The sequence below is a fragment of the Drosophila suzukii genome, chromosome Y (assembly GCF_043229965.1).
Source record: "Drosophila suzukii chromosome Y, CBGP_Dsuzu_IsoJpt1.0, whole genome shotgun sequence".
In the NCBI taxonomy this organism is placed as follows: Eukaryota; Metazoa; Arthropoda; class Insecta; order Diptera; family Drosophilidae; genus Drosophila; species Drosophila suzukii.
In genome coordinates this window covers 1256914-1270453 of record NC_092085.1, presented here as the reverse complement: position 1 = coordinate 1270453, position 13540 = coordinate 1256914, and the positions used below count along the sequence as shown (strand labels likewise).

Below are 13540 nucleotides of genomic sequence, written 5' to 3'. Positions count from 1 at the left end.
AGCATCGAGTAGTGGGGAAGATTCAACCCAGCATCTCGTATAATGGGGTAACACATCGATTGCCGATACTCCTTTGTCCATCCTTGAAACAAAAATTGTACCTGGGCATAGATTTCTGGAGAAAATTCGAATTGGCACCAGAGGTGGTGGGTGTAGAATCCTTACACCAGGTGGAATCCGAATTTATGGCCAAAGGAGAACCGATAGAGGCACATATCCTATCCCCCGAACAGACTGAGCAACTGGAAGAAGCAAAAGGACGTTTTCTGACCTACGAAAGTCAAGGATTATGACTTACCAAAGTAGAAGAACACTCGATCCAGTTAGTTGAAGGAGCTGTACCCGTCAAGGAGAGATTCTTTCCCGTGTCTCCGGCGAAACAACAACTGCTATTCGCAGAAGTCGATGAAATGCTACGGTTAGGAGTCATCGAGTTAAGTGAAACTCCCTGGAACAACCGAACGACGCTGGTACAGAAACCTGGAAAGAATAGGCTGTGCTTAGACGCAAGAAAACTGAACACACTTACAGTGAAGGATGCTTACCCGCTACAGAACATTGAGTCGATTTTAAGCCGTCCGTCCGGATGAACGCCGAGATCTCGGAAACTATGAGAGCTAGGCTATTGAGATTTGGCGTACAGATTCCTGAGCTTCTTACGCAGCGCAAGTTTGTTTCAGTAGACTGCCACGCCCACTCTAACGCCCACAAACCGCCCTAAAATGTAACTCCTACAGTTTTGATGCTAGATAGAAAATGTTAACTGAAATGTGTTAATCTTGTCTATACCTATCGATTGACCAAAAAAAAATTTTGCTACGCCCACAAACCTCCAAAGAAAAAAGCTATGACGTAAGAGCCAGACAATGCGAAATGTTTTTACGCGTGTATGTGTGTGTATGTAAATAGTTGCCGGCCGAACTTAGCGGCAAAGAAAAAAGCCCTGCCGGCGCTCAGAGAGAGCAAAGTGCGCGGCTAACTTATTCTATTGAATAATAAACCCTTTATCCATTTGTCCCATTGACGGGCAAAAACCTTTAAAGATCTGTACATCTTTATTTATCTCTTTCAAAGAATATGAATTAGCTTAATAAATACCTATAGATTGTCCCAAAAAAACTTTTCCGTTTTCAGTCCAATGCTCTCAAACCAAAGTAGTTAGGACAAGCCTTGACACTAGAGCCAGAAAACGACATACATACATACATATGTATTTATGCATGTGTGTGGACGTAAAAAATTGCAATCTAATATCCGCGGCAAATAGAATTCTTTCAAACAAAGCTATTCAACCAAATATTTTGAAATACAGAATGTGCCTTAAAATTGTGTATGTTTAGCAAGCATACATAAATATAAATGTTTTTTGTCTATTTTATGTGTTGCTTTCTCATTCTTGGCGCTGGCTGAAACAAAAGCAGAGCCGAGAAATGAGAGCAAGGGAGAGAGAACAAAGTGCGCGGCTAACTTATTTTAAAGTTTGTTATCTGAGTAACGGGTATCTGATAGTCGAGGTACTCGGCTATAGCGTTCTTCCTTGTTTTTATATTTAAAAGAAAAGAAAGTGTACTCATCCTTCAAAGCTACACCAGACGAATACTTACTTATTTAACAAGCACGATTTTATTGAAAATGCACCAAACATTTTCATAATTCAAGGAACGACCTTTTAAAACCAATAGTTACCAGTTCCACAAGAAAAGGAGAGTATTAATATAATTTTCAAAGTTAATAATTGGTACCGTGAGTATGGTACAGGGTTGTCAACGTTATCTGATACTATCGCAACAACATTTTCCAACACTGAGAAAGGTTAATCTCTAGTCGCACGTGTCAATGGAAACTATTTCACGTTTGACAAGCTCGAGTGAAAGTTTTCAACATGTCCAATACGCCGATCGAAGGATATTTGCTGCTCAGGGGACCAACCCATCTTACCAGTCGAATCTTCGTAGGAAACCTGCCGCCATGCAGCCGCAAGGAACTTGCTCAGCTATGTGCACGTTATGGAAAAGTTTTGGGTACAATAATTGAGGAGACGTTTGGTTTTCTTCAGTTCGAGAGTGAAAGACAGGCCAACATAGCTATTCTGACTCTGCACCAGTCGCGATTCAAGGCCAAAACCCTGACTGTCCACAGCGCCACCTTTCAATCTGTGGAGGAACACGGACATGACTCCAGACAGTTCGGGGAGGATGTGCTCGTCGCCGAGGCCGACTCTTCGGGGCAGGATCTGATTGCCGACTGCGAGATCATAGCCATGGATCTCCAAGGCTTCCGAGGTGCTATGCGCATCCGGGATCGCCTCATCGCCAAGGGACTGTGCACGGAAGTTCGCTCGCCGATCGCAATGGATGATAACGAACCGCTCTCCAGTCTGGAGGAGCTCGCAGCACTTGGCACCCAGTACGCCATTGTCTTGACGTCCCGACTTGCCGCAGGATCAGGCCATCGAGATGGTTGTGTCGGACTTCAACCGCCGCCATGTCTTTAATTCAGCGGATGGTGTTCGTGACTGAGGTTGTTAACTTATAATAAAATTCTATTCAAAAACCTGTGATAATGCTCCAGGAATCACGGTAAAGTTAATTTGTAAATATAAGAATACACACAATTTATTTATGTGTGTGTGTGATTTCCTGGAAGCGTCACACTATTTCGTCAGAATCCAGATTTCACGTCTTGTCACTTCAAAATTATGCGAAATAAGTGAGAGCTGAACCAGCTCATCGGAACCAAAACGATATTAGTGTTACCAGTAGTGAGCAGAATTCCTTTGGTTATACGATATTCTTATCGATATGAAGTAATGTCATATTCCAACACACCTCCTCAAAAGTCTGATGCTCATGATTTATAAATTTAAAGTTTAATAAAAAATTTGAAATTTGAATTGGCAAGACAAGATATTTCTGGGAGTGCACATTGACCCAACATTTGTTGCTTGAATTGGGGAAACCCAGTAAAACCCAATTAGGTCAATCTTAAAATTAATACAAAGAAAAATGAATATTCAAAATGACAAAATTATGTGATGCAAAATTAACATACAAACAATTAAAGGCAACTTCAGGAAGTAATCTTATAAATTTGAAAATTATAAAGTAATTAGGAGTATCTTCTGTTTCCAAACTTAATAACTAGAAAATATAACAGATTTTAAATTCAATAACATAGTTTCAAAAAATTATTCTTTTAAATGATAAATTAAATTATGTCTTCAACTTTTATGTAAGTATATAAAAAAAATTGTCGTCTGCATCCATCAATCGGTTAAGCCAAGACGCTGTCTTAGTTGTGCGAAGCGTGGAGCTGGGAGTGGTTTTGTTAATATATCCGCCAGTTGATGATCTGTAGAAATATACTCAAGTTTTATTACTTTATTTTCAACTTGTTCACGTGAAAAATGATATTTGATGTCTATATGTTTTGAACGTTTGCTTTAAACATCTTGAAAAGATATCCTGTTGTACTTCTCCTATCCAATTGACTTCCACCCCAATCTGAATCTACATATCCAACAAAGAAGTCGTCATTCTTCTCAGTTTTAGTGAATGTTAGCTTAAAACCAATAGTACCTTTCAGATATCTTAATACCCTTTTTAAGCATAGCCAAAGCTCTTTATTATTTTTCTGACTATACCGACTCAAAAGATTTACAGATATACTGAGATCTGGCCTTGTACATAGCATTACATACATAAGGCATCCAATCAAACTTTGACAAGGAGAATCGTCTCTTTCATCAGAGTCTAATAAATCAAAGTTCAGTTTACTTGGAAGTGGTGAATTTACAGAATTACATTGCTCCATTTTAAATTTTAATAAAATATTTTTAATATAAGCTGATTGGCTTAATTCCACTTTACTTTCTTTTGTGTCTATTTTAATACCAATAAAATACTTAATTTTCATTAAATCTTGACAGATTGAAACTTGCTCATTAAATATGATTGAAATTTATTCATTGTTAAAATGTTTTCTGTACAAATAACCAAGTCATCTACGTATAACAAAACATATATATTTTTTAAAATAGTCCCTTTATCCAAAATATATACACATCTATCTACAGGTGGATTTTTTAAAACCAATATCTTTTAAAGCCCTTTCAAACACTTTAAACCAACATCTAGCCCCCTGCTTAAGACCATAAATTGCTTTATTCAATTTACAAACATGACTGCTATTACAAGACAGTCCTTGAGGAACTCTCATGTATATTTTGTTGTGTCTGTTGCGTAGACAACATTGTTGGTTGTTCCCCTCCCTGAGATGTTCGTTGACTAGCCGGCATCTACACTGCGCGAAAAGCAGGACACAACAAATGGCGCCCAATGAAAATATAAGAAATTAATGAAATGGAATCAATAAAAGTAAAAATTTTCAAGCATCACGTAGAAAGTAAATACTCACCAGAGAGTGCGTCAATAGAAAGCGACATCGGAAACCAGCTGTTTGGACCGTGGGCGGGCTTAAAAGGTCGAACCCATCGTAGCCCCAGTGAGTGAAATTCCGAAAGGTCCTTTCTGCTAAGCACAATCCTTGCTGAGAGAGAGAAGACCGATTAGAAGTGGACCCATGACCGAGTAAAGCGGGACATGCGAAGCCAGGCTAGGAGGTTCATCAGTATATGAAATAGAAAAAGAAAACAATTGTCTTTTTAATATGTTGTCTGTGGTAAAGTAAATGTGTAGTAACTTATCTAAATTGGTTGTCTATGTACGCTGTGAATAAAGTGTGACATCGGTGCCCAGCCAGTTTCAAGTAGAGTCTGAAAGATAAGGAGTAAATTAAATTATTAAAATCGTTTAAATACTTGTGAAAAATTGACACGAACGGATTAGGAACTGAAGGAAAGGAGAGAAAAGTTAGTGGATAATGTAAATAGCTACGTCTCATCCCCCACAGATTAGAAAAATTTGAAGAAAGAGATAAGAAAAACAAATATACATGAGAAAGGAACTAGGATATGCCAAATAGTGATAGGAATAGAGTTCAAATCGGAAGAAAATTGAGGAGAAGTTTGGAGTTCATCCGGAATAGGGGACCAGCAGGTATGACTCCGCCAGTAACTCGTTCACAAGCAAATCAAGAGGAGAAATTGGAGAACATATCGGCACCCGAAGGCATGAAGTCGCTAAGGGAGCAGAATCCTGAAGGAATGGGAAGCGGAAGTCCAGGAGAAGCTAGTGGTCTTCAAGCGGTAGGCGGAACCGGGGCCATACCAAAGTCTTTGCCATCTGAGATAAAATCAGGGGTTAATGCGGCACTGGTTCAGGCTCAACATACGTACCAGGTGGGAATGTCGACGGAGTACGAAATGTTTAAACAGCAGATGCAGCAGGATATGATGCAGTTCATGAAGGACATCAATGACTGCATGGCGGAGTGGCGCAGGGATTTCGTAAAGGAAAAAGCAGCATGGCAGGCATCTACGCAGGTTCGCCAGGCCCAAGGACAACAAGTTGGACAGGGCCAAATACCCTCTTCGGGGACGCCGATGCCGCCACCTCATGGCCTTGCCGAGCAGCCGCGGGCAAATCCGAGTCAGTTGCCACCATTCCACCCGAGGATGCTACAACAACCTCCGCCAATCATACTGCCGGGGGTAAGTCACCACATGGGTTTCCCGCCGCCAACATCTGGGGCTCTGTCCGAGAAGCAGGAGATGAATCGTCACGCATCGGAAGGGTATCGGCAAACCGCCTGGTCGACGGAGCAGGAACCAAGGAGATGGAATGGGTCTCACATGACGCCGCCAGAGCATCCTCCTGGAAACGGTGGGACTTACAACAACTTCAATCCAGGGCCGGATCAGCGTCGGTCAAGCGGGGCAGTGGGCGATTCTGCGTTTAAAGTCGGCCAACTGCGGAAGTGGGGGCTGAGTTTTGATGGAAGTCCCAGAAGCATGCCCGTGTCAGAGTTTATATTCCGCCTCGAACATCTCCAAAGGTCGTATCAGGTGCCGTGGAAGGAGGTCCTAAGAGAATTTCACGTGTTAGTTGAAGGACAAGCCAAGGAATGGTACTGGATGTACGTGAGGTCAACGGAGATGCAAGAGTGGACTTACCTGAGGTACGCACTACAGCAGCAGTTCCAGAGTCACCGATCCAACTTCGAGCGAGAGTATGAGCTGCGAGAACGGAAGCAGAAGCCGGGAGAAACCATTGAGGTGTATATCCAGACCATGCTAGCGCTCAGATCTCGACTAGAGATGCCGTTTTCCGACTTTAACCTGATAAAAGTAATAAAAATGAACATTAGGGATCAGATTTCGAGAATTATATACCCGATATACATCACTAATATGGATCAACTCCGACATGAATGCCACGATGCGGAGAGAATATTGGCGACTCGGTGGACCCGACATCCCAGCAACCTCGAAACTCACCGAGGGTATAAAGATCGTCCGAGGATCGATGAGCTTTGTCCGGAATCAGTCGGAGAAGAGAGTGTACCTGGAGAACAAGAGGAAGTGGAGGCATTAGCTAGACACTGGGAGACCAACAGGGAACGACAGCCACTGACATGCTGGAATTGTGGAACCGTGGGACACCCATTCAACGCGTGTGAATCGGAGGTTTTAAAGGTGTTCTGTTTCAAGTGTGGACTACCCGGTGTGAGGACTCCAAGATGTACTCGATGCCAGACGGGAAACGGCGTGAGGAGCTTGGGCAAGAACAAGGAACCACGCTCCAATCCGTTTGCCATGAACAAGTGAAAGCCTCGTCAAATTGCATGCCTAATGATAAGAATAGCTGTAAGGAGAATAAAATTAGTAAAATTCTGATAAATATAAATAAACCAGCACATACCATTAAATGGTCGAAACGTGAACCGATAGCAGTCCGGGAAGCACATTACCAAGAGGTCAGGAACCGAATATTTGGGAAAAATGATCCGGACCGGAACATTTCGCCAAAAATTGCCAGAGCCCGTAGGAGAAGTCAGCAGCGGAAGGCAGAAAGAAGGATGATTTGTTCGGCCATCAGAGCTGCGGTGGAAGGCGACAACAGACCATTCGCACAGGTGAAGATCGAAGACCTGGAGTTCGTGGGTCTCTTGGATTCCGGGGCATCAGTAAGCTTGCTTGGGGAAGGTTGCCTAGAAACAGTGGAAAGGTTAGGACTGAAATTAGAGAGATCACAATCGATAATGAAATCAGCAGGAGGTACACAGCATCGAGTAGTGGGGAAGATTCAACCCAGCATCTCGTATAATGGGGTAACACATCGATTGCCGATACTCCTTTGTCCATCCTTGAAACAAAAATTGTACCTGGGCATATATTTCTGGAGAAAATTCGAATTGGCACCAGAGGTGGTGGGTGTAGAATCCTTACACCAGGTGGAATCCGAATATATGGCCAAAGGAGAACCGATAGAGGCACATATCCTATCCCCCGAACAGACTGAGCAACTGGAAGAAGCAAAAGGACGTTTTCTGACCTACGAAAGTCAAGGATTATGACTTACCAAAGTAGAAGAACACTCGATCCAGTTAGTTGAAGGAGCTGTACCCGTCAAGGAGAGATTCTTTCCCGTGTCTCCGGCGAAACAACTACTGCTATTCGCAGAAGTCGATGAAATGCTACGGTTAGGAGTCATCGAGTTAAGTGAAACTCCCTGGAACAACCGAACGACGCTGGTACAGAAACCTGGAAAGAATAGGCTGTGCTTAGACGCAAGAAAACTGAACACACTTACAGTGAAGGATGCTTACCCGATACAGAACATTGAGTCGATTTTAAGCCGTCCGTCCGTCTGTCCGGATGAACGCCGAGATCTCGGAAACTATGAGAGCTAGGCTATTGAGATTTGGCGTACAGATTCCTGAGCTTCTTACGCAGCGCAAGTTTGTTTCAGTAGACTGCCACGCCCACTCTAACGCCCACAAACCGCCCTAAAATGTAACTCCTACAGTTTTGATGCTAGATAGAAAATTTTAACTGAAATGTATTAATCTTGTCTATACCTATCGATTGACCAAAAAAAAATTTTTCTACGCCCACTCTAACGCCCACAAACCTCCAAAGAAAAAAGCTATGACGTAAGAGCCAGACAATGCGAAATGTTTTTACGCGTGTATGTGTGTGTATGTAAATAGTTGCCGGCCGAACTTAGCGGCAAAGAAAAAAGCCCTGCCGGCGATCAGAGAGAGCAAAGTGCGCGGCTAACTTATTCTATTGAATAATAAACCCTTTATCCATTTGTCCCATTGACGGGCAAAAACCTTTAAAGATCTGTACATCTTTATTTATCTCTTTCAAAGAATATGAATTAGCTTAATAAATACCTATAGATTGTCCCAAAAAAACTTTTCCGTTTTCAGTCCAATGCTCTCAAACCAAAGTAGTTAGGACAAGCCTTGACACTAGAGCCAGAAAACGACATACATACATACATAAGTATTTATGCATGTGTGTGGACGTAAAAAATTGCAATCTAATATCCGCGGCAAATAGAATTCTTTCAAACAAAGCTATTCAACCAAATATTTTGAAATACAGAATGTGCCTTAAAATTGTGTATGTTTAGCAAGCATACATAAATATAAATGTTTTTTGTCTATTTTATGTGTTGCTTTCTCATTCTTGGCGCTGGCTGAAACAAAAGCAGAGCCGAGAAATGAGAGCAAGGGAGAGAGAACAAAGTGCGCGGCTAACTTATTTTAAAGTTTGTTATCTGAGTAACGGGTATCTGATAGTCGAGGTACTCGGCTATAGCGTTCTTCCTTGTTTTTATATTTAAAAGAAAAGAAAGTGTACTCATCCTTCAAAGCTACACCAGACGAATACTTACTTATTTAACAAGCACGATTTTATTGAAAATGCACCAAACATTTTCATAACTCAAGGAACGACCTTTTAAAACCAATAGTTACCAGTTCCACAAGAAAAGGAGAGTATTAATATAATTTTCAAAGTTAATAATTGGTACCGTGAGTATGGTACAGGGTTGTCAACGTTATCTGATACTATCGCAACAACATTTTCCAACACTGAGAAAGGTTAATCTCTAGTCGCACGTGTCAATGGAAACTATTTCACGTTTGACAAGCTCGAGTGAAAGTTTTCAACATGTCCAATACGCCGATCGAAGGATATTTGCTGCTCAGGGGACCAACCCATCTTACCAGTCGAATCTTCGTAGGAAACCTGCCGCCATGCAGCCGCAAGGAACTTGCTCAGCTATGTGCACGTTATGGAAAAGTTTTGGGTACAATAATTGAGGAGACGTTTGGTTTTCTTCAGTTCGAGAGTGAAAGACAGGCCAACATAGCTATTCTGGCTCTGCACCAGTCGCGATTCAAGGCCAAAACCCTGACTGTCCACAGCGCCACCTTTCAATCTGTGGAGGAACACGGACATGACTCCAGACAGTTCGGGGAGGATGTGCTCGTCGCCGAGGCCGACTCTTCGGGGCAGGATCTGATTGCCGACTGCGAGATCATAGCCATGGATCTCCAAGGCTTCCGAGGTGCTATGCGCATCCGGGATCGCCTCATCGCCAAGGGACTGTGCACGGAAGTTCGCTCGCCGATCGCAATGGATGATAACGAACCGCTCTCCAGTCTGGAGGAGCTCGCAGCACTTGGCACCCAGTACGCCATTGTCTTGACGTCCGTGAATGAGAGCATGGGCTCGGCGTCAGTGCACTACTTGTATGAGACCGTTCTGAGCATCCCGACTTGCCGCAGGATCAGGCCATCGAGATGGTTGTGTCGGACTTCAACCGCCGCCATGTCTTTAATTCAGCGGATGGTGTTCGTGACTGAGGTTGTTAACTTATAATAAAATTCTATTCAAAAACCTGTGATAATGCTCCAGGAATCACGGTAAAGTTAATTTGTAAATATAAGAATACACACAATTTATTTATGTGTGTGTGTGATTTCCTGGAAGCGTCACACTATTTCGTCAGAATCCAGATTTCACGTCTTGTCACTTCAAAATTATGCGAAATAAGTGAGAGCTGAACCAGCTCATCGGAACCAAAACGATATTAGTGTTACCAGTAGTGAGCAGAATTCCTTTGGTTATACGATATTCTTATCGATATGAAGTAATGTCATATTCCAACACACCTCCTCAAAAGTCTGATGCTCATGATTTATAAATTTAAAGTTTAATAAAAAATTTGAAATTTGAATTGGCAAGACAAGATATTTCTGGGAGTGCACATTGACCCAACATTTGTTGCTTGAATTGGGGAAACCCAGTAAAACCCAATTAGGTCAATCTTAAAATTAATACAAAGAAAAATGAATATTCAAAATGACAAGATTATGTGATGCAAAATTAACATACAAACAATTAAAGGCAACTTCAGGAAGTAATCTTATAAATTTGAAAATTATAAAGTAATTAGGAATATCTTCTGTTTCCAAACTTAATAACTAGAAAATATAACAGATTTTAAATTCAATAACATAGTTTCAAAAAATTATTCTTTTAAATGATAAATTAAATTATGTCTTCAACTTTTATGTAAGTATATAAAAAAAATTGTCGTCTGCATCCATCAATCGGTTAAGCCAAGACGCTGTCTTAGTTGTGCGAACCGTGGAGCTGGGAGTGGTTTTGTTAATGTATCCGCCAGTTGATGATCTGTAGAAATATACTCAAGTTTTATTACTTTATTTTCAACTTGTTCACGTGAAAAATGATATTTGATGTCTATATGTTTTGAACGTTTGCTTTAAACATCTTGAAAAGATATCCTGTTGTACTTCTCCTATCCAATTGACTTCCACCCCAATCTGAATCTACATATCCAACAAAGAAGTCGTCATTCTTCTCAGTTTTAGTGAATGTTAGCTTAAAACCAATAGTACCTTTCAGATATCTTAATACCCTTTTTAAGCATAGCCAAAGCTCTTTATTATTTTTCTGACTATACCGACTCAAAAGATTTACAGATATACTGAGATCTGGCCTTGTACATAGCATTACATACATAAGGTATCCAATCAAACTTTGACAAGGAGAATCGTCTCTTTCATCAGAGTCTAATAAATCAAAGTTCAGTTTACTTGGAAGTGGTGAATTTACAGAATTACATTGCTCCATTTTAAATTTTAATAAAATATTTTTAATATAAGCTGATTGGCTTAACTCCACTTTACTTTCTTTTGTGTATATTTTAATACCAATAAAATACTTAATTTCCATTAAATCTGTCATTTGAAACTTGCTCATTAAATATGATTGAAATTTATTCATTGTTAAAATGTTTTCTGTACAAATAACCAAGTCATCTACGTATAACAAAACATATATATTTTTTAAAATAGTCCCTTTATCCAAAATATATACACATCTATCTACAGGTGGATTTTTTAAAACCAATATCTTTTAAAGCCTTTTCAAACACTTTAAACCAACATCTAGCCCCCTGCTTAAGACCATAAATTGCTTTATTCAATTTACAAACATGACTGCTATTACAAGACAGTCCTTGAGGAACTCTCATGTATATTTTGTTGTGTCTGTTGCGTAGACAACATTGTTGGTTGTTCCCCTCCCTGAGATGTTCGTTGACTAGCCGGCATCTACACTGCGCGAAAAGCAGGACACAACAAATGGCGCCCAATGAAAATATAAGAAATTAATGAAATGGAATCAATAAAAGTAAAAATTTTCAAGCATAACGTAGAAAGTAAATACTCACCAGAGAGTGCGTCAATAGAAAGCGACATCGGAAACCAGCTGTTTGGACCGTGGACGGGTTTAAAAGGTCGAACCCATCGTAGCCCCAGTGAGTGAAATTCCGAAAGGTCCTTTCTGCTAAGCACAATCCTTGCTGAGAGAGAGAAGACCGATTAGAAGTGGACCCATGACCGAGTAAAGCGGGACATGCGAAGCCAGGCTAGGAGGTTCATCAGTAAATGAAATAGAAAAAGAAAACAATTGTCTTTTTAATTAGGGTATTCAATTGCGTTGCAAAAGTGTAAACTTTGTAAGTTTGCCAGACGAGAATTGTGAACGCCCTCTATTTTTAAATATCGTGGAGCTGGGAGTGGTTTTGTTAATGTATCCGCCAGTTGATGATCTGTAGAAATATACTCAAGTTTTATTACTTTATTTTCAACTTGTTCACGTGAAAAATGATATTTGATGTCTATATGTTTTGAACGTTTGCTTTAAACATCTTGAAAAGATATCCTGTTGTACTTCTCCTATCCAATTGACTTCCACCCCAATCTGAATCTACATATCCAACAAAGAAGTCGTCATTCTTCTCAGTTTTAGTGAATGTTAGCTTAAAACCAATAGTACCTTTCAGATATCTTAATACCCTTTTTAAGCATAGCCAAAGCTCTTTATTATTTTTCTGACTATACCGACTCAAAAGATTTACAGATATACTGAGATCTGGCCTTGTACATAGCATTACATACATAAGGTATCCAATCAAACTTTGACAAGGAGAATCGTCTCTTTCATCAGAGTCTAATAAATCAAAGTTCAGTTTACTTGGAAGTGGTGAATTTACAGAATTACATTGCTCCATTTTAAATTTTAATAAAATATTTTTAATATAAGCTGATTGGCTTAACTCCACTTTACTTTCTTTTGTGTATATTTTAATACCAATAAAATACTTAATTTCCATTAAATCTGTCATTTGAAACTTGCTCATTAAATATGATTGAAATTTATTCATTGTTAAAATGTTTTCTGTACAAATAACCAAGTCATCTACGTATAACAAAACATATATATTTTTTAAAATAGTCCCTTTATCCAAAATATATACACATCTATCTACAGGTGGATTTTTTAAAACCAATATCTTTTAAAGCCTTTTCAAACACTTTAAACCAACATCTAGCCCCCTGCTTAAGACCATAAATTGCTTTATTCAATTTACAAACATGACTGCTATTACAAGACAGTCCTTGAGGAACTCTCATGTATATTTTGTTGTGTCTGTTGCGTAGACAACATTGTTGGTTGTTCCCCTCCCTGAGATGTTCGTTGACTAGCCGGCATCTACACTGCGCGAAAAGCAGGACACAACAAATGGCGCCCAATGAAAATATAAGAAATTAATGAAATGGAATCAATAAAAGTAAAAATTTTCAAGCATAACGTAGAAAGTAAATACTCACCAGAGAGTGCGTCAATAGAAAGCGACATCGGAAACCAGCTGTTTGGACCGTGGACGGGTTTAAAAGGTCGAACCCATCGTAGCCCCAGTGAGTGAAATTCCGAAAGGTCCTTTCTGCTAAGCACAATCCTTGCTGAGAGAGAGAAGACCGATTAGAAGTGGACCCATGACCGAGTAAAGCGGGACATGCGAAGCCAGGCTAGGAGGTTCATCAGTAAATGAAATAGAAAAAGAAAACAATTGTCTTTTTAATTAGGGTATTCAATTGCGTTGCAAAAGTGTAAACTTTGTAAGTTTGCCAGACGAGAATTGTGAACGCCCTCTATTTTTAAATATCGTTGCAGGAAATTGACGTACAAAATAACGCCAACTTTTAAATTTTTGTGAAAAGAAGGCTATGATATTTTCTGTCATTAAAA

The 13540-nt window shown here is 40.0% G+C and overlaps 2 protein-coding genes across 2 annotated transcripts; both read left to right on the top strand.

Moving 5' to 3' along the window:
* Positions 1-1882: 1882 nt before the first annotated feature.
* Positions 1883-2494, top strand: LOC139353588 (RNA-binding protein 4.1-like). Its single transcript, XM_070997943.1, has one exon. The coding sequence runs from the start codon at positions 1883-1885 to the stop codon at positions 2492-2494; it is 612 nt and encodes a 203-aa protein (XP_070854044.1).
* Positions 2495-9085: 6591 nt separating this feature from the next.
* LOC139353587 (uncharacterized) lies at positions 9086-9799 on the top strand. The gene has a single exon (XM_070997942.1). It carries the CDS (start codon positions 9086-9088, stop codon positions 9797-9799), a length of 714 nt encoding a protein of 237 aa, XP_070854043.1.
* The last annotated feature ends 3741 nt before the right edge of the window (positions 9800-13540 follow it).

Bases quoted from the DNA above. Each gene is read 5' to 3' on its own strand.
- LOC139353588 (XM_070997943.1), top strand. From the start codon at position 1,883: ATGTCCAATACGCCGATCGAAGGATATTTGCTGCTCAGGGGACCAACC.
- LOC139353587 (XM_070997942.1), top strand. From the start codon at position 9,086: ATGTCCAATACGCCGATCGAAGGATATTTGCTGCTCAGGGGACCAACC.